The sequence below is a fragment of the Dromiciops gliroides genome, chromosome 2 (genome assembly GCF_019393635.1).
Source record: "Dromiciops gliroides isolate mDroGli1 chromosome 2, mDroGli1.pri, whole genome shotgun sequence".
Lineage (NCBI taxonomy): Eukaryota > Metazoa > Chordata > Mammalia > Microbiotheria > Microbiotheriidae > Dromiciops > Dromiciops gliroides.
This window is the reverse complement of record NC_057862.1, coordinates 57,364,175-57,391,752: the sequence shown is the minus strand read 5'-3', so window position 1 is coordinate 57,391,752 and position 27,578 is coordinate 57,364,175. Positions and strand designations below refer to the sequence as shown.

The 27,578-nt window shown below is 38.8% G+C and overlaps 1 protein-coding gene across 23 annotated transcripts in view; it reads left to right on the top strand.

Annotated features, from left to right (window-relative positions):
• KCNMA1 (potassium calcium-activated channel subfamily M alpha 1) overlaps positions 1-27,578 on the top strand; it is a 929,290-nt gene that overhangs the window by 731,015 nt on the left and 170,697 nt on the right. For 13 of the 23 annotated variants that reach the window (XM_043983958.1, XM_043983956.1, XM_043983955.1 and 10 more), the window contains one exon: positions 20,328-20,396. In XM_043983958.1, the coding sequence (XP_043839893.1) occupies positions 20,328-20,396 (69 nt within the window). Of the gene's footprint in view, positions 1-20,327; positions 20,397-23,146; positions 23,159-27,578 lie in introns of all 23 variants that reach the window. The other 10 variants (XM_043983953.1, XM_043983952.1, XM_043983942.1 and 7 more) reach the window with 1 other exon arrangement.

The following is a 27,578-nucleotide window of genomic DNA, read 5'->3' as shown; positions in this document are numbered from 1 at the left end:
TCTTTACTGAGGTCAGCTCCAAGACCTGCAACTTGGATCTCACCCACTGTCTTATCCAGGAGATCCATTATCCCCTAATTATCCCCCTCTTCTCTCCAATCTCCAGTCTCTCCCTCTCTTTTGGTTCCTTTCTGCCTTCCTAAAAATATGCCCATATCTTCCTCATTCTTGAAAAATCTTTACTAGATTCTGCGATCCCTGCCAACTATCATCCAATACCTCTTTACCTTTCTCAAGAAAAAAATTTGAAAAAGTCATGTACATTTGAACCATTCACATCCTTGGCTCTCACTCTCTTTTCAACCCCCTACCATCAGGCTACAATGAAGGAGCAACACATGATACAAACATATGACAAGTTTGATTCATTGCAGGATGTTCTAACTTTGTCCAGTATTTGTCTTTGATCAGAGAACACCTGGTGAATTGTGTGCCTAGCCCAGAGAATGGATATCATCCAGAGGGTAATCGCAAAGCATAGTTGTCCTGCCAAGCTCAGGGCGGAGCTCGCTTGCTGGGCCTCAGTTCTAGAAAACAGGGGGGTCTAAGTTTTACTTTGTTATATTCCTAGCACTCAGCACAGTTCCTTGCATGTAGTAATAACAAGAAATGCTTATTTTTTTTTGAATGATTGACTGACTAGTGAAAAAGTGAAGACTAAAACCTTGGTCCCATGACTCTACTTCCATTTCTACCTTGGCACACTACCTTTGATCATAGTTCTTTTCACACACAGTAGGTCCGTGAAATAGCCAGGGCCATGCACTAGGTATAATCAAATAACATTGAAAGCATTTCTAAATATTCTTACAGTGTACTGACTCCAACTGATACACAGTTTCTATGTATCATAATCAACTCAGTCATCACCAAGTCTTATACTGCTCTGCGACTCACTAGACTAGGAACATAGGAGGGGCATTCATTCTATATAATAGAATTCAAAAGGAGATAAAAAACAGAGTAGACTAAATTTCTTTAGATCTCTTTACCTATTTTCATTAGGTCTCATTTTTGTTTGTTTGCTTTGTTTTGTTTTTATTGCTATATGCGCTCTCATGAACTCAATTCAAAAATCAATTATTGGGGGCGGCTAGGTGGTGCAGTGGATAGAGCACCAGCCCTGGATTCAGGAGGACCTGAGTTCAAATCCGGCCTCAGACACTTACTAGCTGTGTGGCCCTGGGCAAGTCACATAACCCCCATTGCCCTGCTAAAATTAAAAAAAAAATCAATGATTAAAAACCAACTTTTTGCAAGGTATGGCACTAGATGCTACATACCCAAAGACAAAAATTAGATAGGCCTTGCTCTCAAGGAGTTTATATCCCTGGAGGAGGATTAAGTATACATTTATATATGCTTTGGAGGTTGCTACTCAAAATCAATAAATGCAAAGTATATACAAATGAGTACAAATCAATTTCAAGGGAGAGGCAAAGTGCCATAATTAATAGAGAAATCTGGAAGATTTTGGTTCAGATTTTTCTCTAACACATAAGTGACTCTGTGACAAGGGTCAGGTCATTTAATCTCTTAGTTCCCCAGGTAACTCTTTGAAATTATAAATTGTAGAATAGTTGTCCACCTGCATTGGTAGAGGGAATTTCTTCACTAGGCGTTTCCTACATCAGTGAAACCATAAGTCCAGAATGTACCTAAAAATAAAGAAGTAGATAAGTATCTTCATGAAGCTATGTAGGTGCGAAAGGTTTCAGGTCCCTGGATTGTGCTTAGAGAGAAGCTAAGGATTGGAGGGTAGAGGTGAGTGCATTCAGATATGGGAAACCAATGGTAGGAAGGCACAGAATGGTGGCAAAGTAGGGCATGTCATAGTCAGGAAATATCTGGCAGGCCAGTTTTACTAGAATTGAGGCTATGAAGGGGTGGTCACATATTCCAAGATCAAAGATAGAAAGAAGGCCCCACACAGACCAGAATATTTATAGCAGCCCTTCATGTGGTAACAAAAAACTGAAACCAAAGTAACAAATTATATGATACACATGTAATGGAATATTATAGCTCCATAAAAAATGAGAAATAAGAATTCAGAGAAACCTAGGATGACTTGTATGAATTGATGCAAAGTAACGTAAGCAAAATAAGATGTGGAGGGGGGAATGTACACAATGAATGCAAGAAAGTAAATAAAAAGAATACTGAAATAAAGCCTAGGTCTATGTAATTGAAATGATCTATCTTGCTTCAGAAAGAGGAGATTTAGGAACTTTTTTCCCTTTTTTTCCCCTTCCTTGGAAAGGTGGAACACTATGAGTGCAGAATATTGCATAGGCAAGCAGATGTGTTTGCTGTGATAGTTGATTTGGATTAACTGTGTTTCTTTGTTGCAAAAGAAGGATCTGAATTGTGAGATTAGAGAGAGAAAATGGAAGTGAGTAATGTTGTTTGGGTAGAATCATTGAGACTAAAAATGGGAGAATCACTCCCTCTCTTCCTCAATTTAGTCTAATCAAACAAATGTCCATTAAGCACCAACTAAGCATGAAACTTTCATTTTTAGAATATTGCCCAGGCAATCGTTTTGTTCAGAGGTAACTGAGAGATGGCTTCCCTATTGCCAGCAAAGTGACTGACTTGATGGATTTTTTTTTAAGCTCTTATTGTAAGTTGCCACTTTGGAATGTAGCTATTAGCATCGGAATGACAAGTGTCAAGGTCCTAGGAGTGAATGAGTTAGAGCCTGGTTAGAAAGAATCAATTAGTCATTCATTATTCAAACAACCAAGTACTTCTGGAGTATTGAGCACAGGTATAACCTTGTGCTGGGTACTAAAAGGGAGACAAAACAGTTTGATAGGAAGTCGTGTTGCAAAATGTTGCCCCAGCCAGCGCTTTGCAAAAGATCCTAGCCAATGCAATATTTCCAAACCCCATCATGATGTTTTTGGCTGATCACCATATAGAACACTGTTTCTGTGACAAAGTATCCCAATAATACCTTATTTTCATACAATAATTAGCAAATGTTATTATTCAGGAGACAGTTTTAGCCATGACCTACCCTATAGGATGTTACTGCCTCTTTAGAGATGATTGCCATCATAGAGTAGTCAAAAGAAGGGTGGAATTGGAATCAGGAGGCCCAGGTTTGGTTACTGGCTTAAAACTCCCTAGCTGTTTAACTGTGGTCAATTCTGACCTCATATTTCCTCATATTTAAACCATGTTTTCTCTTCATCTACCATCTTTTCTCATTCACATCATTGTTTTTGGTGGTATTCATATAGAAAAAGTCTGAAGACAATTCCCTCTGCTGCTATAATTCCCTTTTATTTAATGTTCTGCAGACTATTGCACAAGTGGCTAAAATGACCTCTTTTATAATTGGATAACAGTACTGGGATATAAGCTCTTCTTATATTATTATTATTAAACATGAAATTATAATTAACAGTACAAGGCAGTAAACAGTAAGTGGTACAGGAGGAGTGATGACTTCATTCATTAATCTTCTTGATGGTGATTTGTCGCAGACCTAACCCAAGCTTTGCAGTTCAGGGACCAGCCGTTCCCATTGGCTTCAGAGGTGGCCTGTGAGTCTGTGTGGTATAACTCAAAGGCAACTGGTCTGTGGGTTATAAAAGAGTCAGCTGTTAGTCACACACCAGGATTCCATCTGTTCATGTCGTCCTTTTCACAGCACACCCAGCTCGGCAGCCAGGCTTTGGGGGATACCGTTCATAAAACCTGAGCATATGTGGCTAGTCACAGGAAGGTCATCGAATGAAGATCACTAGTGAAGGATCACTTTACTGAATAATTAAAATAAAGCCTCTATGTTGACTATCATACAAACTTTAAGAAGGAAATGTGCTTCGCATAATTAGAAAAAAGTCTCTATGTTGACTAAATAATAAATATAATAATAATTATAATATAAATAAACAAATAGGAAGAAGGAAATCTTCTGCTCATCCTTACCAGGTACATTTTCTCTTTCTCAACAGCTAGGTTACCACATAATTCATTTTTTAATCAATCAAATTTTAGTACTTATTCAAAGTCAGTTACCAGTACACCCAAATTACCTTGTATTTTGGATTTATTTTGCATATATTTATATATGTTACATGTTATTTTTCAAAAAAGAATGTAAGCTTTTTGAGGACAGGACCCATTATATTCTTGTTTTTGTATCCACAGCACTTAAACGCATAGCTTACCTTAGATGACACAGTGGACAGAGTGCCAGGCCCTGAGTCAGGAAGACTCATCTTCCTGAGTTCAAATCCAGCCTCAGACACTTACTACCTGTATGACCCTGGGCAAGTCACTCCTGTTTGACTCAATTTCTTCATCTGCAAAATGAGCTAGAGAAAGAAATGGCAGACCCTTCCATATCTTTGCCAAGAAAACTGCAAATGGGATCATAAAGGGTCAGACACGACTAAAAATGACTGAACAATAACAAATAGCCTATACTAGGCATTTAATAAATGTATGTTGGTTAAAGAAAAAATATGCATCAAACATGTAAAATATGGAGTGTACTATATTAGGTGCTGAAAGAGAAACAAAAATAATGCATAATCCTTACCTATGATGTACAGGACTCTATGCTTAGATGTATAGATATATACATATAAGATCTCTCTCTTTCGTGCGCTCTCTCTCTCTCTCTCTGTGTATATGTATATATATGTATGCATATATATGTGTGCAATATATACAAATATGTATAGATATATAATGCTCTCAATCAATAGCCTATTTGAAGAAAAGATAGTCATGCTCTATTCTGTAGCCTTTATTGTGGAATGAAGTATGATATAAAGAGTAGAACTTCAAACTCAGAATCAGGAAAACCAGAATTCAAATCTTGCATCTGACACTAACTAGCTATGTAACCATGACCAACCTACTTAACTTGTCTGAGTCTCAATTTCTTCATTTGTAAAATTGGGGTAATGATATTTATAGTTTCTTCCTTGAGAGGCAGTATGGTGTAGTAGTTAGAGGAAACCTGGATTCAAGTACTGATTTTGAAACATACTAGCTGTGAGTATGTGTGAGAGAGAAACAGAGAGACAGAGGAGAGGAGAGGAGAGGAGAGGAGAGGAGAGGAGAGGAGAGGAGAGGAGAGGAGAGGAGAGGAGAGGAGAGGAGAGGAGAGGAGAGGAGAGGGGAGGGGAGGGGAGGAGAGGAGAGGGGAGGGGAGGAGAGGGGAGGGGAGGGGAGGGGAGGGGAGGGGAGGGGAGGAGAGGAGAGGGGAGGGGAGGGGAGGGGAGGGGAGGGGAGGAGAGGAGAGGGGAGGGGAGGGGAGGGGAGGGGAGGGGAGACAGATAGACAGTCAGACTCTAGCCAAGTCACTGAAAACGTCAGCTTCAGTTTCCTCACTTATAAATTGTCTACCAGGCAGGGTTATTTTGGGAATCACATGAGATAATCTATGGCAAATATTTTGCAAACCTTACAGGTCTGTGTAAATGCTAGGTTCTATAACTAGCATTGTGACTAAGACCAAGTCTTTGAACACCTCTCAGGCCTCAGGCAAACTGCTAAAACCACAAGTTATCAATGGCTATCCCCTTTAGTGGAGGGAATATTTCTTTTTGGCTGAGGTTTGGGAGCTTCCTAGAAGGATTTCATGAATGCAACTTTGGACAGCTCCCTGATCTTCCCTCCCCTTGGGGGGGGGGAGAAAGAGAGAGACAGACAGACAGACAGACAGACAGTGAGAGACAGTGTAACAATTGGAATGACGCCACCTGATGGAGAGTTATTGTAGGAAAGCTCTGCCATGAGGAGAAGGCTTCTGAGGGCAAACCATGCAGCTTTCTTTGGCGTCAGGAAGTGACATTTGCTCGTGGGTACTGTCAATCAAGGCTACCAGCCAATTAGCTTAGAGCTGTGTGTGTGTGAGGGGGGGGGATGTTCCCAGCTTTACAGGAGGCATTGGTTCCTTTTTGTTCCTGACCTCATCATGGTGGGTTGGATGATGGGGTTTCTTAGAAATAGTTAGATTTTTTTTACCTTTCTCTTTGATTATAATGCTCTTTAATAAATACTAGACACTAAAATACTCTTGCTAAAGCTTATAATTTATTGGTGACCACTCATTAGATTTTAGATAGTTTAGCTAGATTTTTAGTCCCTTACAACAGAGACAGAGACAGAGATAGAGAGACAGAGACAGAGAGAGACAGAGATAGACAAAGGGAGAGAAACAGAGACACATAGATAGAGAGATAAGGCACCTACTTCATAGAATTGTTGAGTCTCCAATGAGATAATGTATGTAAAGTACTTGGCAAACCTCAAAGTGCTATATAAATGTCTACTGTTGTTTATATCTTTTTATCTCTCCCATTGGCCAGCGCCATGCTTTGCAAAGAGTAGGCTCCTAATAAATGTTCATTGAACTTAATTTCATTTGTTGAATTCACAACAGTATATCATAAGTGCCAAATTAATGGTACATACAATAATTCCTATGAAATCCTTTGAATTCAGCAGAGGGAGAGATCCCTCTAGGCTAGCATTGTAATAGAAAGCTTCATAGAGTGAGGAGGAGAGAGGGTGGAAAGGGAGAGGGCATTCCAGGCGGGGGCATGATGTGATCCAAGAAATACCCCCTAAGGATGGATTCTTGCCCTGGAAAGGGCATGCTCCCTGTGAATGAGTAAATTGATTTCCTTCTCCCTATAGAAACAAGCTCATCGTGTCACAATAAGATATTTTTAAAAGCAGGCTATTATTTTTATCTTTAGTAACAAGTGTGAAGAATCTGCCAGCTGTGGAGAGAGAAGTGAGGGCAGATGGGAAAGGGAAGGAGGAGAGGGGAAGGGGGAAACCCCAAGTTCAGCAGTTGGGCTGCTGCAAGAACATCATGTTCCAGGTACCGAATCTCACAGAGAGCATATTAGTCAGTCATTCATCACCTGCAAAATATAAAAGCTTAATTGTATTACGTTTTACAGCTCAGAGGGGATTAGGACAAAAGATGTATTTAAAATATGGTGTCTGTCTCTGTCCCTCTGCAGCTGATAGGGTAGTTAAAATTCTAATTGGATGTGGAATAGCTGGAGCCTGTGTAACTGGGAGTTTATTTCAGCCACTGAGGTTCTAAAGGACAGAATTTTCTATATGAATGAAGGTACAACTCAAATACAAATACACAGAGGTCTTTTTTTGCTATTTAATTCACTGGGCATGGAAGAGAAACCCAAGATCCTATCTCCTCATCCCTCCTGAATTCAAAAGAGAATTTGGAGGGAAAGAGAAATTGGAGGTTTTTCTCTAAAAACTACTGCCTAGGTACAGGATAGAATTATTGGTATTGTCATTAGAAATGTTGAGAGGCAGTGGCGCACAGTGAATGAAGAGCTGGCTCCAAAACCAAGAAAGTCTGTGTTCAGGATGTATGTCACCTGTGTGACCCCCATTCAAGTTGCATAGCAGGTGTCTGACCATGAAAGTATATAAGTATTTGGAATTTGGTGCACTAATCTCGAGGGGTTATTATATTAATAGGTATTTAATAAGAGCCTACTACGTGCTAGGTACTGCATTAAGTACCAGGGATAAAGGCACAAAGGCTTAAAAAATCCTACTTACAAGGAACTCACATCCTAGTAGGGGAGACAAGCACATAGATGAGTGTATGTGTTTATATATATATATATATATATATATATATATATGTTTGTGTGTATGTGTGTGTATACATACATACATATGTATATATAGGTGTATGTATAATAAAATTATATCTATATCTACATATATACACAAAATAACAAAATACTTAAATTCAAGATAGTTTTGAAGGGAAGACACTAGCAACTAAGGAGATCAGCAGCAGCTTCCTGTACAAAGTTGTCTTTGAGCTGAGTCTTGAGGTAGAAGAGGGATTTCGTGAGACAGAGCTGAGGAGGGAGTGCAATCTAGGCATATAGGATGCCCTATAGAGAACTCCAAGACAGGAGATGGAGTTCAATGTGTGAGGAATGGAGAGAGATCCATTCTACTGAATCATAGTTTGAGGGCAGCTGGAAAAATAGATGGAGGTCAGGTTGTGGAGAGCTTTAAAGCTAATCCTAACTAATGTTTATGTTGTGCTTCAGAGTTTGCAAAGTATTTTATCGATGTTATATCATTGGATCATTCAACACCTATATATGTAACATCATCATTGCATCTTTAGATGGATCTATGAACTTCAGGATAGCTCGGTGGTACAGTAGATAGAGTGTTGGGTCTGGAGTCAGGAAGACTCCTCTTCCTGAGCACAAATCTCAGATACTTAATAGTTGTGTGACCCTGAGCAAGTCATATAACTCTGTTTGCCTCAGTTCATCATCTGTAAATGAGCTGGAGAAGGAAATGGTGACCCACTCCACTATCTTTGCCAAGAAAACCCAAAATGGGATCAGGAAGAGTTAAATATGACTGAAAAATAACTTAACAACAAAATTATAGTATCTTTATGTATGCTACTTCCAGTGGGACTGACGTCATTGATTCAGGACTTCTCTGCCTATAGGCTTCTTGTTTTTGTCTTTTCTTAAATTCTCCATAGATTCTCTATCCAACATGCTAGAAGAAGTCCTTTGGTTGTTTCTCTATTTCATGTTAGTGTTAGCCACATTATTGAGGTCATAGCTCTCTTGAAATATCAAATTGGTTAACCTACTGGGTACAGTACTCACAATGATGAATCACCTGTTGTCCTTTGTGCTTGTTAATTTTTGAATCCTACAAGTTCTTAATGATATCTTTTGTGTCATTTTTCACGCAAAAGTCATTGTTGGCAATAAGCTATAACCTACTTGTATTTATCTGTCATACATCCTTCAGTTGCTCTTTGGGTCCCTTGAAATCTGGATTTTTCTGAAATGGTGGTATGCAAATTGGCAGCCACATCTCATCCCTGAGAAACAGCTTATTAGAGGAGGGTCTTTAAGGCTGTTTGCTTTACCAAGGCAAATAAAAACAATGGAATTTTCTATTCTGTACAAGTCTCATTCAGTTGTGTAAATGTGAAGGTTTAATATTATGAAAAAATCATGTTTCCTTTGCATGGATTCATCAAAGATGTGATCCATCCACAAATACCCTGTCCATATATATATATATAATAGAGACAAGATTTATGGATGAGGAGTTGCTAATGATTTCCCAGTCAGTTTTTTGGGTAGTAACACCATCTGTGATCTTTTCATTTGGAATCTTTCCTTCTTTGAGAAATCTTGAACCCTGATCACTCAGTGACTTTAAAATGTATCTCTAGCACAGATTTCTTCTAAGTTCATTTTGTCAAGTTCAGTCACTATTCCAAGCTTTTTCTTCCTAAGTATCATAGACACCTCCTCTGACAGGACATTAAGTAAAGAGGTGAAGGGGTAGCTACCTTATCACTGAGGTCAAGATTAAACCGCTATAGAAAACCTTGAATATTCTGTATGTATTTCTTCTTATTTCAATTTAATCTACCAATGCTCTCATCTGGTTTAGATATATCTTGTTAGACTTTCTGCCTGCTCTCTTTTCCCTTGAGAGGTATCATGGTGTGATATTAAAGGGGCTGGATCTGTAGGCAGAGTACAAGTGCAAAGAATGAAAAGAGCCTTATAGGAATTGGGCTAATACTTTCTTATATACAGATAATAAGCCTGGTATTGGTCCCCTTACATTAGATAGAGGTATCACTGTATTTAAGGCAATTGGAGGTGGGAATCTGGCACTTCAATGATTGATAATAGAGATAATAAAGATCTGAGAGTCATTTACATGGGTGTGGTAGTTAAAGACCTGGAAAAGAATGTACTTGTCAAGATAAAGAATGTAGATAACATAAACTCCTTGAGGGCAGAAATGGTTCATTTTGGGGTTTTGTATCCTAAGAAGGGACCAAGGATAAAACCTTAGGAAACATTAATTTTGATGGATTGAAAAGAAGGTGCAACAATGGCAAAGGAGACTGAGAAAGATTGCTTAGAGACCGGAGGATGAACGAAGAAATGTGGTATAGGAGACATATATATACACACACACCCCTTTGGAGGGGGAGCATAAAATAACTACTTGGTGAATATGAAGCATATCTGAATAAGAAGGTGGTCTTGGTGTTTTGGTTGTTCAGTTTTTTCTGACTCTTAGCTACACCATTTGAGTTTTCCTTGGCAAAGATATAGTAGTGGTTTGCCATTTCCTTCTTGAGCTCATTTTATAGATGAGGACACTGAGGCAAACAGGGATCAGCGACTTGCCCAGGGCCAGGCAGCCAGTAAGTGTCTGAGGCCAGATTTGAATTAGGAAGAGAAGTCTTCCTGACTTGAAGCCCAGTGCTTTATCAACTGTTCCACCTACCTCACTCATTTCTATCTGTAAGAATCAAATGCGTCCAATATCTGTTCCTTATTGGAGTTTTATAAAGAATCAGGATTCTCATTCACAGATTCCCTAAATGGGCAGTGAGGTAGCACAGTGGATAAAGTGCTAGACCAGGTGTCAGAAAGACAGAAGTTCAAATCTGACCTAAGACACTTACTAGCTGTGTGACCCTTGTCAGGTCACTTAACCTTGCTTTTCCTCATTTTCCTCAATTGTAAATCAGGGACAATACAAGCAGTCACCTCTGAGAGCTGTTGTGAGGATAAAATAAGATAATAATTGTAAAGCACTTAACACAGTGTCTGGCACACAGTAAACACTATAGAAGCTATTTTTATTCTTATTAAATGGTAGGATGGTTGGAAGAGAAGTGTCATCATGACTTTCTGTATTTAGACACACCTTACTATTTATTATAAGACAACACCCTCAGTGTCCTAAATATACCTGTATACTCCTTTTTAATGGATTTTTCCATATCAATGGCTTATTGTATTCATTAAAAATATGAGCATCTGATTTTTTTTTTTTTTTACCTCTAGTGCTCTCCTGGTTTCTCAATTTACTTGCTTTGACATCTCCTTTGGTTCTAAGATTCAATTTAACATTCCAAGTTTCCTTTGGCTAAATTGGAAGTAGACTGAAAGATGCCAGCCTTGGTTAGGATGTGGAGGGCATCATCCTCAAACCTGTCTGCCCTCTCTGTGTAAGACTGTGTGGTGCAAGCTTCTGCAGCTGCCGCAAATCACATCTTTGCATTTGAACACGTTGATTTTATTGTGCAGAGGAAGGTGCAAAATCTACAGCAGGTTTCCTTGTCTAATTTGTGTCAGCAAGTAATCTTTCTAGTCCAAAGGGCCGATGTAATGGTGAGAACAATTTATTTCCCTCTGGGTAGGTAGAAACAGTTGGGCTCGGTTTCTTGAGAGCTTTTGTTCAGGAACATCTGTGTTGAAACTACTGTAGTTAACAGATGATGTTGGCAGTAAAAAAAAAAAAAAAAGAAAGAAAGAAAGAAAAAAGAAATCTTTGTATAATGTCGTTGTCAAATTTGGTAGAACTCTACTTAATAATTATCAAGAAAGTGATCTAACTTGTTATTACAACAGTTTTATTGCAGATTGCCAGTTTAAGACCTTTTTGTGACAAGTGACATTTTTCTAAAAAATCTTTTTCTCTTCCCCTGTAATTATTTTGCAACCAACCACAACTCTTTGGACATACTGGGAAATGTCATTTGGAAGGGGAAAAAATGCAGGAATTAAAGGCTGCCAATCTGCCAGTGTGTCATGAAGCCAAACTTCTGCCTAAAGTTACTACCCTGCTCCCCATACAATGGTGGTGATATGGCTCGAAGAGAAAAAGCCATGATATTAAAGAATTGGAAGGACCTCAGAAACCAAGTAGTCCAACCTACACCTAAATAGGAGCCTTACTCTACACCATTCCTTTCCAATAGCCATCCAACTTTTGCCCAATGATATCTAGTGAGGGGGGGTGGGGTGGAGAATACTCTGCTTTTTAAAGCATTCCATTTTGCTTTTGAGTTGCTTGAATTATTAAGAAGGTTAAGAAGTCCAGATTTCCCCCTTTGCAACTTTTACTTATTGCTCCTGGTTTTCCCCCTTTGGAGCCAAACAGAACAAATTTGCTGTACCATCTAAGGGATTGCTCTTCAAATACTTGAAGGCACTTATCACATTCTTCTAAGTATTTTAAGATAAACATGTCCAGTTCCTTTAGCCAATCACAGGACAAGTCTTTCATGACTCTGGTCTTCTTCTGGATACATTTCAACTTATCAATGTCTTTTTCAAACATGGCTTCCAGAGCAGACTAAAATACTGTTGATGTGATCCAGCCAGTGTGAAATATACCTACACTATCACCTCCCTAGTGCCGGGTGCCATGCCTCTTATCATGCAACCTAAATTTCCATTAGGTTTCTCAGCTGCCGTATCCCACTGTGGACTTACATTGAGATAGCAATATATCAAAACTGCAGTCCCACAAAATCTGCAGCCCCAGATTGTTCTGAGATGAACTTCTGTCTAGCCACACTCCTCCCATATTTTACTTATAAAATTGATTGTTTGAGCCCAAGTGTAAAACTTATTCTTATCCCTACAAAATCTCATCTTATTCAATTCAGCCTGATGTTCTCGGCTTTAAAAAATCCTAACTCTGTCATCTAGGACACTAGTTATCTTGCCTAGATGTGTGCCAACTGTGAATTTGATAAGTGTGTCATTTATGACTTTATCCAAGTCACTGATGAAAATGTTACAAAGCACAGGGCTGAGCAGAGATTTTGGGGCTACTACACTGTAAATGTCTTTCCAAGTTAACGTTAAACAATGAATGACTTCTCTTTGGATCTGATCATTTCATCATTTCTGAATCCTTGTAATTTATATTATCTCCTAGAGTACTTTTCATTACCTCTTCCACAATAATATCATGAAAGATGATGTAAAATGTATCTCCTGGAGGGCAGTGAATGTTCCCTAACACCTTCCAGGAACATAGTAGGACCTTAATAAATGCTATGCCAAAAAAATCAACGTAAACTATATCTACCGCATTTCCCTGACTTCCTAGTGTAGGGGCCACAATAAAAGGAAATGAGATTGATATGGCATGGCTTGTTCTTGATGAAGTGAGCAATGCTAGTTCTCTGTATTGGCACCAATCTTTTTATATATTCAGTAAGAAATCTTTTCTAAAATAATAGTAGAGAACATGGAATTATGTTTGTCATGATTGCACAAGTATAACCTATATCAAATTGTATACTGTCTCAGGGAGAGAGGTGGGGAGGGAGGGAGAGAATTTGGAACACAACTTTTAAAAATGTTAAAAATTGTGTTTACATATACTTGGAAAACATATGATTTATTTCAAATCTACTCTGTCATAATGTACATCCTTCATTCACTAATTCTCCCAAATCAATTCATGTTTATCTGTTGTTTATAAGCAAACCCAATGGCCATCTTTTTATTGAGTTTTATCTTAATTGTATGTTATTTTTATCCTTCTCAGTCTATCCTAGATTCATTTTTCATAAAGTTCAGAGGCCATTTCTAACTTACCAGTCTAGTGCTTATCATAGGACCAAGTACAGATAGTAAAGAATGGGAATAACTTTTTGGAAACCACAGCAAGCCCATTGGCCACTGGGTTGTGGGATATTGGAAAGGTCATCCTTCCAAGATGTCCCAAATGTCTTCAAATAATAACTTAAAGGCTTCCCTGAGACTTCTGGAACATATGTATAAAGTTGAGGGAATGGGATTCTACCCAGAGCTAATGGCATATACTAACATCATTTCCTTAGTCCTGAGTTTAAGCTTCATTGCTTTACCTACTCTCATCATCTATTTCCCACTGGTGGTACCCCCCACCACCAATTCTTTCCACCTCCTTCTAGAACCCCAAGGAGAAGATAGTGGCATTTAGACAAGTGCCTTTAATTATTTCTGGCAGGATCCCCACAAAGGAAACCATGGAGCAATTCAATCTTATTTGGTTAGCCACAGGTTTTCAAGGAAATAGCGGCCTGGAACTCTGCTGAGTTCTCAGTATTCTGAGTTTTCATTCCTAACTGAAATCCCAAGGAGTTATTCTTTCAATGGGCTTCCCTGGGGAAATAAATAATGCCTTGTTTCCCAAAGTCCTGTTTGACACAGTTGTCTCTACACAAAAAAAGTTTTTCATTGAATTGAACATGTGTGTATTGGATTGTATGAAATTGAGTCAAATATTCTAATGGGGAAGAAAAAGGAGTCCCTTCATGACTGACAATGCATTTCCCTGTGAAGACAGGGAAAATAGGTTTAGAAATTAAAACCTATCTCTCCTTTATGGGAGATGAGAAGAGAGGTAGTATAAGAGGGAAGAAAGGGTGAGCCTCATAATGAGATTCCCAGTTTATAATCCATCTTTATACTTCTTTTTTTTTTTTTTTTTTTTGGTGAGGCAATTGGGGTTAAGTGACTTGCCCAGGGTCACACAGCTATTAAGTGTTAAGTGCCTGAGGCCGGATTTGAACTCAGGTCCTCCTGACTCCAGGGCCAGTGCTCTATCCACTGCGCCACCTAGCTGCCCCCATCTTTATACTTCTGCCAAAACAATCTTCCCAAAAACACAGTTGGACCATGTCATTCCATTTGCTTCTTATTACCTCAGCTTCACATTTAGAGTGACCCCGCCCCACCTTTCCACACTCCAGTTTACTTTTGCAAGCTTTTTGCATTGATATTATTTTCTTTCTCATAGTCTGTATTCCAGCCAAACTGTTGTATTTATTGAGGACAGGAACAACATTTAGCACAGTACCAAGCACATAAATAAGTGGTTAATAAATACCTGTTAACTGACTGACTGTTCCCCAAATTTATCACTTTACTTACCACCTTCATGTCTTTAAACAGACTTTCCTGGAATGCATTCCCTTTTTGCCTTTTCTTTTTAGAAATCTTAGCCTCTTAAGAGAGCACAGAATACTTTATCTATCAGATTTATGGACAGGAGAATAATTTAGGATCAAAAAAGATATAGAGAGCACTATAAAATGTAAAATAGATAATTTTGATTATTTTAAATTTAAGCGTTTTTGCTCAAATAAAACAAATACAAACAAAATTATAAGGAAAGCGAAAAACTGGGAAATTTTTGCAACAAGTAACTGATAAAAGCCTCATTTCTCAAATATATAGCTAACTGAGTCAAATTTATAAAAATGCAAGTCATTCTCCAATTGATGAAGTAACAGATAGTTTCCAAAGAAAACAAAGCTATCCATAGTCAAATAAGAGTACTCTAAATCACTACTAAGCATAGAAATGCAAATTAAAATAACTCTGAGATAACACCTCACACCTACCAGAGTGGCTAATATAACAACAAAAAAAAGGAAAATGTTAGATGTTGGTAGAGTTGTCAACTGATCCAACTGATCCAACCATTCTAGAGAGCAATTTGAAACTGTGACCAAAGAGCTATAAAACTGTGCATACCCTTTGATCCAGCAATACCACTGCTAGGTTTATATCCCAAAGACATCCAAAAAAAGAGGAAGACTTATTTGTCCAAAAATTAGCAGCTCTTTTTGTGGTGAGTAAGAATTGGAAATCAATTGGAGGATCGTTAAACAAGCTGTGGTATATGATTGCAATGGAATATTATTGTGCTATAAGAAATAGTCTGATTTCAGAAAGGCCTGGAAAGCTTTATATGAACTGATGTATGATGAAGTGGGGAACCAGGAGAACATTATATACAGTGACAACAATATTGTTTGATGAAGAACTGTGAATGACTTAATTATTCTCAGCAGTACAATGATCCAAGACAATCCCAAAGGACTAATGATAAAGTATACTACCCACTTCCAAAGGAAGAACTGATATTTATTGAACAAAGACTGAAGCATGCTATTTTTTACTTTCTTTCATTTTTTTTCCTTTTATCCAAGTTTTCTTCTATAAAATGATTAATATGGTAATATTTTACATAATTGCACATGTACGATATATATCTGATTGTTTATCCCCTCCGTGAGTGGGGAGAGGAGTGAGGAAGAGAAGGATAGAATTTAGAACTCAAAACTTTAAAGAAAAATTTTTATTTTTTTTAAATCTTAGCTTCTTGCAAGGCTTAGAACATGTCCCATCTTCTGAGGAAATTTTTTTCCTGTTTCTCTTAGTTGTTAGTAGCCTTACTCTCCTGGCTTAAATGTACATGCTTGCATCCACCAAAAGAATGTAATAACCTTGTGGGCAGATACTGCTTTTTGTTTTGTGTTTCTGAGCCTAGCACTGTCTTGCATATAGTAGATACTTAATAAATAAGAGACTGGATTGATTTGTTAGGAAAGTAAACAGTAGAAATAGAATAACTTACTCTCTACTTCAGAAAAATATCAGTAAGTTGATTTACTGTTAAGGGATTATAAGAAGTCACTCCCAGAGAGAGGTGGGGGATATTGAGGCACATGCCAACTGAACTAGGGGGCCATTCAATCTGGTTTCTAGCCTTGGCTCTGTAGATAACTACATTTATCGCCTTGGATAAATCACTTAACTTCTCTGGGACTTAGTTTCTTCATTTTCAAAATTAGGAGTTTGGACCACATGACCATAATGTATCTTTCAGCTCTAAATGTGTGCTCATATGTTCTCCAAAAAAGAGTACTGAGGCACATGATCTCTAAGCCTCCTGATAGGCATGAGCAGGCTGTCCCCTGTAATTAACGTGGAACTTTGAAGAAGAACAGAATTAAAAGATGTTATTAGGGAATTTATAATAGAAAGAGGAGATAGGTTGGCTGTGTGACAAAGATGAGAGATAACAGGCAGAAAGTCACCATGTTCTATTGGTACTTTCATAATGTCAGGAGAAAATGATGAGGTCTTCTAGTACATTGGGTGGACACCCCCTGTTGAACTTATGGTAGGATGGGTACAAGAATCACACAGAATAGGCAGGTTTATCGAGAAGAGATACCTGTGGATCTTTTTTCACGTCTACATCAGGTGAGGTTTCCCATGTTGAGTCAAATTAAGCTGCAGGCTCCACTCCTTTCCATCAATTCCTTTAAGTTTCAGCTTTTCAACCAACTCCCCTGAGAACCCAAAGACTTTGGTTTCCATTGGATGGAACATCCAGATTGATGAGTTCACAGATCTACTTGAGAATCTGATTATTTTTATTACTTTTTTCTATTTAAAATAATTGTATTCATGCATAGAGAAGCACCTTAAGAGTTAGAGACTCTAAAAAAATTAAAAATAGTGAGAGACGCTGTGTTCAAGTGTTGCCTCTGACATATACTGGTTATGTAAGTTAATCCCATACTGCCAGCCCCTCAACCCTCCAGACAACCTCATAGACCCTATTGTAAAGGAAGGAATTTGGAAATACCGAAGCTCTCTATATACAATTTAGCTTCTCTTTATGAGATGGCAAGATTGTCTACATGGACATGGTACAAGCTTTCTGATGGGCAAAATCCCAGGACCACCTGGGATGGGAAATAGCAGCTCCTTACCACCCCATACAAAGCATATAGCTACCCCACCAACATACTTAATGTGAGTAATATGCTGCCCCCAGAAAGGATAGCTCTTAGTTTGCTTTTAATTTTAACAGCACATTTTCTTCACAACTACCTTTTCAGGCAGGGAAAGCAAATATTACTATCTTCATATCCTACAGATGGGGAAACTGAGGTTCAGAAATGATATGACTTTTCTGAAATCATGAAATTAGTAAATATTAGAGGCAAGATGGAACCCAGGTCTTCTACTTCCAAATCTAATTTCTTTTTATATTGTAACACATTGTTTCATTTTTAAGCCTGATATAAATTTAAGGAGATGTAAGTGAAAAGTAGGGTTAAATTAGAACACTTTCAATCTCTTAACCAATCAATAAGCATTTATTAAGTCCTTACTATGTACCTACTGAGCACTATACTATGTTCTGGAGATATGAAGAAAGACAAAAATATGGTCCATACCCTCAAGGAGCTCTCATTCTAATGGGGAAGACAACATACAAAAAACTGTATTCAAATAATATATGTACAGAGTAGATGTAATCTCAGAGAGAAGGCACTAACAGTGGAATAATTGGGAAGATCCTTGACACAAAGAAGGGTTTGAGCTGGAGCAGCTAGGTGGCACTGTAGTGCACAGAATGCTGGACCTAGAATCAGGAAGACTCATCTTCTGGAGTTCAAATCTGGCCTCAGACTCTTACTAGCTGTGTGATCCTGGGCAAGTCACTTAACTCTATTTGCTTCAGTTTCCTCATCTGTCAAGGTGAGAAAAGGTGGAGAAAGAAATGACAAACCATTCTAGCATCTTTGCAAAGAAAACCCCCAAAAAGGGTCATGAAGAGTCAGACATGACTGAAAAAGGAATGAATAACAACATCAGGATTTGAACTGAGTCTTGAAGGAGGTCAGTGATGCTAGGAAAAAGACATGATGAGGGAGACCATTCTGAGAATGGGGAAAAGATGGCCAAAGGTAATGAAGCCAAGAAATGGAGTGTTGAGTTTAAGAAATGGCCAGAAGGTCATTGTTGCTTGATATTACAGTACATTGAGGGGAGTCAAGTATTAGAAAACTCTAGTAGAAAGTGCTCGGGTCATGAAAAGCTTTAAAAGTCAAAAAGGGGCAGCTAGGTGGCACAGTGGATAGAGCACTGGCCCTGAATTCTGGAGGACCTGAGTTCAAATCCGGCCTCAGACACTTAACACTTATTAGCTGTGTGACGCTGGGCAAGTCACTTAACCCCAATTGCCTCACCAAAAATAAAAAAGTCAAGCAGAACACGTTATAATTGATCCTGGAGGTAAAGGGAAATCATAATATTTTACTGAGCAGGGGAGGGAGGTAGTCAGATCTGACTTTCCAAAGAACCAAGCATTTATGATTTTGACTCCATGGGGTGAGCCATATATACTCTGGCCCATTGATAAAGGGCATAAAGCAAATAGGAGCTATCCCTTTATCTTCATGAGAAGGAAAGGGAAGGATTTCTTCTCCCTCTCCTTCCTCAGAAGCATCTATGGTGGTTATTCTCCCCTCCCTAAGAGTAAATCCAAGAGAGAGTTGGCATTGACTGCATCCCAACAAAGAAGCCACATCCAATGAGACTGTAAGTTGTGTCCCTTCTCTTCTTGTGGCCCACAGAGTACAAGGATCTACTTGCCACTTGCCAGTCCTTTTAAACATGACTCCACACTCCTCTCTGGGGTCCCAAGAAATGGTCCCAAGAGGTCAACCAAGACCTTCCCTTGAGCAAGGGACCAGGGCTCATGTGGCCCCCCTCATGGTATCAAAGCACCCATGCCCAGCTCTGTGAGGATCACTATAGTCTAAGCTCTCCTTACATAAACATAACTGGTGTTGTGTGTGTGTGTGTGTGTGTGTGTGTGTGTAAGTGTGAATGTGCATGTGCTTGGTGGCAAAGAGGGGAAATCAAGTGATTGACACAATAAAATCAAAATAGCTGATGACCAAAGCTAAGGCCAAGACTCCATCCATGAATTGATTCACAAATGTTAATTCAATGGCTGTGGTACATCCAATTTGGTGCCAGGCACTGGGGAGAATTCTAAAGTAGCATGAAGTAGCGACTTCAACCTCAAAGCATTTATAACCTCGTTAGAGAAATAAGACCTACACATGTGAAACAGTGGCCATTCAAACTAGAGAATGACCACAGAATTGCGTGGTCTAGATTAGGAGTGCTGATGGTTTGAGGAGATCAGCAAGGTCTAGAGCTATCAGAGGAAGACTTCATAGACCTTGAAGGAGATGTATAAAGGAAACAGGAAATATTCCATGTTGGAGCAAGAGCATGAGGAAAAGGCATAGAGCCAGAAATTTGGGCCAACACCTTCAAGACTGTTTTGACTTCTCAGCTCTTGCACTCCTATGGAATCCTGAGTGGCAGGGCCATGCTGAGCACTTACATCAGGCTAAGTATTATTATCATCATTCCATGTACACTGGGGTCGGCTCTGAGCAACAATTGGAGCCATTTACATGGAAGCCTGGAACAGGATCCAAATCATGGGGCCACCTGCTCCAAATACCTCGTTCCCCCTGCAGTTAACATTTTAGTACAAAATGAAGTGACTAATGAATCTGGCCCAGTGTAAATCCCCAGACAAAATCCCAGCTTGGGGTCTGTGTCTAGACATCCAGTACCAAGGGCAATTTGTGCTTCCAACATCCGGTGCCTTATCAACCTGCTGGGAAGCAGGTCTGATGGAGTGATAGGGAAAGGATGATGGTCCCTGCCCCCAACCTACCAGTCAGGATGACTCAGGGAATAAGTATACTCCTTGATAATGTTTGCATTAGCAAATGGAAAGATCTTAACAGTGTTGTTATATGGCTCTAATCATTCAGAAGGACTGACCCGAAGGTTTCTTTCTTCTTTCAGACTGTGCTTTGTGAAGCTAAAGCTCTTGATGATAGCCATAGAGTACAAGTCCGCCAACCGAGAGAGCCGGTAAGTTGCTCGGACTCAGGGGCTGACACTGGTGATGGTGAGCATGTATCCCCAGACAACTTGGACCATTCCTTCCTAAATGAGATTTGTTTTTCTTTGAAGTCTGATGCAGCCCATTCAGACACATTTCAAAACACCTTTACTGAACACTGCTAATGCCACTCCTATTCCCCAACCAATTTCCTTATAACTAATAGACGCTAGGAAGAGGAAGATTGAGCACTGGCTCTGGAGCCCAGGGATATGGGTTTAAATCCTGCCCTTTGTGCTTACAACCTATATGTCAGACAAGTCACTTTACCCCCTGGGTGGTTTCCTCTTATGTGAAATGAGGGGATTAGACCAGATGATCTCCAATGGCCCTTCAAGAACTAGGTGTAGGATCTTATAAACCATCCCCACTCCGAGGTCTCTTAGGAGAGAAGAGCAAATACTGAAGGTCTGTCTCTGTCCACTTAAAAGTGATTCATCCTTCCTACCCTAAAGGGAAACATTCCTTCCAATCCTCTCGTCCCAGCTTCCTTTCAAAAGGAAGGGACTTACCAGTTCTACCTCTAGGAAACAGCAGATGGGCTCGGGGCTCTTCTGCGGCAGGCAGGGGGCAGAGTGGTTATGGGAGAGATCTGCTCTCTTGATAGCCAAATTACAAGCAGCCTATTGTGTACCATATGCGCTTCTCCCCATACAGCCTGAATCCAGGTGGCAGAATATCAGTTTCATGTAAATTAGCCAGGAGAGCTGCACTCCAAGTCAGCCTGCTCTCTTTATTTATTTATTTTGCTCTTAATTATGTGCAAATCAGACTGATGGGGGGAATAGGTCTGGCTGGGATAGATAACACCCAAGTCAATATATGATTCAGTGCAAGGGGAGAGCATGACACACTGGCTTGTCTCTATTATATTGAAGACATATTAAACTAACAATCTACGTTGTGGAAATGTCATTGTGTGTTGGAGAAATAATAGAGATGTTTCTCTGGCTTCCCAAGCCTTCTCAACAGTTTTTGGAAGAATTGGAACATGAATGGCCAAGGTGCTAGGGCTTTTGTCCAATGGGATGGTGCCCATTCTTTCTTTGCCAGTGCTCACCTACCTTTTTGTAGAAATTCTGATTGTTCCTCAGCAGGAAGGAGATTAGCAGTATGGCCCATTCTAAACTGCTGAGCAAGATGGACCACAAAATATAAGATAGTCCCTCTTCCCCACCAGAACATTTGTTGGGATTTCTTAGAAGAGCACTTCAGTTCCAAGAATTGTTTGGACTCATCATGGTGTCATCTGATTAACAAGTTTTCATTCTCTCGATAAATGGCCTAGTTAATGTCAAGTTACCAAATGCAGAGTCTGTTTCTCTGTGCTGGAAAACACTGGATTGGAAAGTGGTCAATCCACATGTTTTTGGTTGTCTTTACTACCTGATCAGATTGCATTTCAGAACTGATCTGATCAATTGTTTTAATGTTTTTTTTTTTAAAAAATCCAAATCAACCAAAAATGGTAGATTTGGGGGCCACATGTAGAATTGGCCTTGGCCTTTCCTTTTATTATTTTTTTAAATTTTTTCTAGGCTGGCAAAGTGAAGCATAATTATTTGCAAAAATAAATAGATTGATGTCACCCTGCACACAGGTTGAATCATTTCCAGATTTAAAATTGCATTTGGTCATAATTTCACAAGGAGTTCCCTGTGTTTGTGCAGAAAACATTATTCTTTCTAGCATTTTTGCAAATGATATTCTTCACATTACCAACTTTTCACCTGCCAAGTGGGTAAATCTTTGTGTAAATTTCTGGTGTTATCTCCCTCCCACTTCTCTGCACTCTTCAGAAAAGTGAAACATGAAATGCTGTCCATCACACTAAGCACTGTTTCTGTACTAATTTTTGGCTGTAGGTTGTATCCTGAATACTGGCTAGTCAGTTTGCAAATGTGTACATTTGGTCAAAAGGGGTGAGAATTACCTCTGATGGCTTGAGGCAGGCAAATTATCTCTACTGGAAAAACCACTCAGACCATGACTTCCTAACAGTTTGGTCACTGGGAACAATATTTATGAGAGAAGAAGAATAGAATATTATTATTCCCTAGACACTAGTTTTCTTGTGAGGGCCTTCATATTGATTCCCCAGTTGGAAATGTTTTCAACAAAGACATCTTTTTTTTTTCAGTGACCAAATGGCCTTATTTTTTTGTTAATTGGGGAAAAATTTGTTCCATTTTGTTTTGCCTTTCTATACACAACTATAGCCCTTAATTCTAAAATGTGGCTTGGTCTCAATTGTGGAAGTACTTCCTCTCTTAAGGAAAAGGTATGCTAAGGAGAAGGGAATGTGGATCAGTACATCTGAAAATGGAGGCATTCATCAGCACACATTACCCATAGAGGATGTACAAAGATATAAACTAAAATAATTCCACTAATGGTTTTCTTTTCATTTTAATTATCCCTGTCTCTAATGAGACAGTAAGATGGAAAAGTTGCTTTCCTCCACTTTTGTGCCCTCACATTTTCCCCATGTTAATTCCTTTGTTTCTCTTCCTTCCTTCTCCCTGACCCCTACCCCCCCCAACCTAGCATCATTCCATATTTATTTGTCTTTATTCTTGGCAAAACTGCTTGGTTTTGTATCATATTCTTCAAAGAATTTGAAACAAAGGTTGTGTTTTTTTCTTTAGTTTTTCTTCTGGTGTTGGTTGATTTCTTACCAAAATGTTTGATTTAAAATTTTTTTTCTTGTCATTTGCAGAAGCCGAAAGCGGTATGCACTCTTCGTTAACTTTCCTTCCAACCTCAATCCTCTACCTTCACTCCTTCTAACTCCAGGACTAACCCTTTGTCAAGAATTCAGGAAGATAACACCTACCTTTCTGTGTATATATAAATATGTGTACATATATACATATATGTATATAATCACCCTTGTCTGGTGCATATGTATATATGTATATATGTATATTTATATACAAGCCCCCTGGTTATATATCTCTGAATCGATGGTAGCATTTGGTGTTCTGGTTTTCTTTGTTACTTTTTGTGGATTATGCACTAACTTCTTTGCAGGAGACCTTAAAAGGTAGGGGGATGGGGGAGGGGGGGCAAGCGGGAAGAAGCACAATTCTATTTTCAGTCTTGACACCATTGGTGTGACTGATATTTCATTTAAAAATATTTTTTTTTCTCTTCAGCATTTTTGTCTGTTTTTGTATTGTGTTGATGTGTCCACCAGATTTTGTGATGCCATTTTGTCTGCATACCATATCCACATTCCCAGTGATCTCCTCTCTGTATCTTTTTTTCAGTGTACCTTCTGTAGTATAGTCATGTCTCCTTACCCACATAACAGAGACCAAGTCCTTGTTCTTGTTTTTGATGATGAGATTTCAAGCAATTACAAACCTGTACGGTATTCAGTAAAGTCACAGTACTCTTCTCCTAAAGTCTCTTTGGAGAATGATCTCCATAATTGTTTCACTGAAACAGTGCCATTTATCACAGCAAATATATGTCTTTTTTTTTCTCCTTGTGTGTTTGACATATTTCTGAATATGACATCTCGAGTCTCACCATTTGACTGTGTCCTGTTTTATTGCTGTTTGGTGTTGCATGAAGCATGATCAAAAACTTTAGGTGACCTTTTTCCTCTTTTTTGATTAATCTTCTCAATCTAATTGCTAATAACTGTCTTCCCAGTGATGCTCTTGTTGAAAACAAATCATGATGTATTCCACCTGCTTATCTTCTCAAGCCTCATCTTTCTCACTGGTTGTGTGCTCTGTATCATGTTTATTTGTGTGTGGGTGTGTATGTCCATATATTTGTCTTCTCTTCTTCCATGAGTCTCCTAATTCTGTGGTTTTGACTGGTTGTGTGGAAAAAGAGGTGGCTTCCTGTCAGTTTGGCATTAGTTATATGACCCAACTGCAGAGAAGTTACTGCAACAAATTGAATCTTCCAGGATGTGCAGTGCTTGCACCTCCACTGTTGCCTTTCGAATCCTCTTACCTTGTGGTGAAGGCATGTTGCTGATGAAGGCATGCTTCATGTCCAAAAGTAGTATGGGCTTGCTCCCAGAACAAAATACCCAACAGTATTCCTGTTTTTGTGATTCTTTCCCTAAGAACAATCACACACACACACACACACACACACACACACATACACACCTTACTTCATTTTTAGAAACTATGACAAGTTAAGTCAATCCATACCTATATTACCTATACTTGGGTAAGACAAACTGGGAGCAACCTTTGTTATCACATTTGTGTGTCATTAATTGAGTATGGCATGGTATATTGACTTGTCTTCCACCTGAATCCTTTTTTTTTTTTTTTTGAGTTGCAAGTAAAAGTATGTGTGTCTGGGTTTCAGATAGAAATGATAAAGTCCAGAAGAAAGTACTAGTTGCTAAGTTGTTACACACTATAAGCTTCAGGGAAGCTTGTAAGTTGGCTTCCTGAGATATCTGTTTATGCCCTGACACCTTTCTCCAGCTTCTTTCCACCCTAGAAGTAAAACTGATTCAAATAAAGTGCCAGTCACTAGTAAATGCCCCTGGCACAATGCACTGATAGGGATTACTTACCCTGGTAATGCTTCCTTTGGGGAGTCACGAACCAACCTTAGATAGTTGCTGTTTAGTTTTGCTTTTGCTTGCTCTAGTTCCCATTAGTTTATGGTTGTTAATATAGATATTTCCAGATACTATAGTACTGAAGACCATATTATCATGCAACTTGTTAGAAGGTTATATTACCGGGGGAAATAAGGACACTTACACATCATACATATTTAAGGGAGCTAGAAAACTGTTTCTTTTCCTTTTGGTTTCTTTCATTGGTACTTTTACTGAGGTTTCCCTTCCCAACTGTTGCCAGCCCTTAAGAGCTATAGATCTTTAGAATTGCTACAAATTTTAGGAATGTGATTAATAACTTCCATGGAGTTCCTCTGCTTTTATCACCTTCTTGATAAAAAAAAGACACAAAGGCAAAATCTAGTCCCTGTCTCATCTCTATTTTTGCCTTTATTTTTTACCATGTTCTATTCTTTTACTCACTAATCAGTCAGTGAATTAGCAAGAATTTATTAAGCGACAGTTATATTTTAGGAATTGTGAGGATTGTTACAAAGATACAAATGATATGGTCATTGTCTTCAATGAGATTATATTTTGTAGAGGGAGATAATGTATATGTATTATACACACATAAATACATGCAAATATAAGGATACTTATTTATTTATTTTTTTGGTGGGGCAATGAGGGTTAAATGACTTGCCCAGGGTCACACAGCTAGTAAGTGTCAAATGTCTGAGGCCAGATTTGAACTCAGGTCCTCCTGAATCCAGGGCCAGTGCCTTAGCCACTGTGCCACCTAGCTGCCCCTATAAGGATACTTATTAAAAGTAATTTGGTGGGGAGGCATATCTGGGTCTATCAAGCAATACCTCATGATGCATCTGAGCTAACCTTTGAAGGAAACTAGGGGTTCTAAATGGCAGAGGTAAGAACAAAGTGCCGTCTAGGCATGGTGGATGGTATACAAAGGCATAAAGCTGGGAAACAGCTACATATATTGGCTTAATCTTATGTAACTTGAGATGTTCTATACTCAAATTCCAGAGGAATCTTGGCTTCAAATGTTCTTGGAGTTGTGATAGGACTTAAGGGGACACATGAAAGGGAAATCATTTCAGGGCTTCATCATGCACAGTGGTCCTAAATGATTATTATTTGTGTGGTTTCAGAGGTGAGACCTGTGATATTTGGGAGGAGGACAGGATTCTGGAGGGTTCTCACTGTCTCAGTAGTTCACCTTACTTTGTCAAATGCAATGGCTCCTGGGACAAGTTCTGCCTCATGGGAATTCTAAGATGACATGTTCAAAAACTACTTTTTTCAAAACCAGTTCTCTATTCAAGAAATGTATCAGAAGGGAACCTGGGCCCCAGCTGAGACTGTAACTCATAGTGAGGTAGGAAGGAAAAGACCAATTCAAGTACAAACCTAATATAAAAAAAATGAAGACTAAGTCTCCTAAATGACAGTGTGTGACAGAAGGGAACATGGTTGGTTTGGTGGAAGCAAACCTGGACTGCATTCATGGAAAGTTGAGTTCTGGTCTCCATTTGAGAGAAGAAATAGTTTCATTCTTTGTCTTTGTATGCCTGTCACACAGTAAAGACTTAATAAATGCAGGTCGATTAATTATGACCTTGAGCAAATCATTTAATTTTTCTGTGCCTCAGTTTCCTTATCTATAAAATGAGAAGTTGAATTAAATGATCTATGCAGCCCCTTCTAGCACTAAAGTTTGATTCTATTTTCCACACAGTGTCTCAGATAATATATTTGTCTACATATACATATATATGCCTATTATATATGAGGCATCAAGCAAAGCACTGTAGAGTGTATAAACAAGGTCTGGTCCCTTCTCTCAAGGAACTTAGTGTTCACATTTCTCTTGACAATTCATACTTATTTAGATGCCTCATCAGTATTCTACATTGATGAAAAGAAGTACATTTAAGGAAAACCCTTGGCATTTGCCAAAGAACAGAGGCAAAACAGAGGAGTTGTCAGTACTTCTTAGGAAATAATTTTTCCATTTCTGTTCCGTTCTTGGATAGATGTGAGAACATTTTGAGGCATCGGAAAGCCAAATTTTAGTAAGATCCCTCAGGTGGACAGGGCCAAAGACATGGATACCAGAATGGCAGAGGGTCAACAGAACAAGAAAATGAGCACTATCAGCTTTGTGATGCTCTATATAACAGGAAGTCTTGTGTCTGCGATGAATAAATTCGTGGAACAAAGAGAATATATTAGATATTCCCTAAGAGCAAAAATGGGCCAAACACGGCTTTTAAAAAAATGTCCCTTTTGGAATTCAGCTAATTGATGCACTGAAAATAAGGAATTTCCCAGAACCTGAATATGACTTTGTCTATGTCACTAACATTTCAGAGGCAGAAAACTGATGAAAAGTGATCCACAGGGAGAGAAGCTCTTTTCTCAGTTAGAAGACTGAGATATAGACAAAATCAGTATATTCTATTTATTTATTTTAAGGGAGATGAAAGAGTTTGGGGAGGTCAAGAACAACAGCCAAAAAATGTCAAACACTTGGCAAGTAGGAGTCACTTGAACCTCAGGTTCTGATCTTATATAT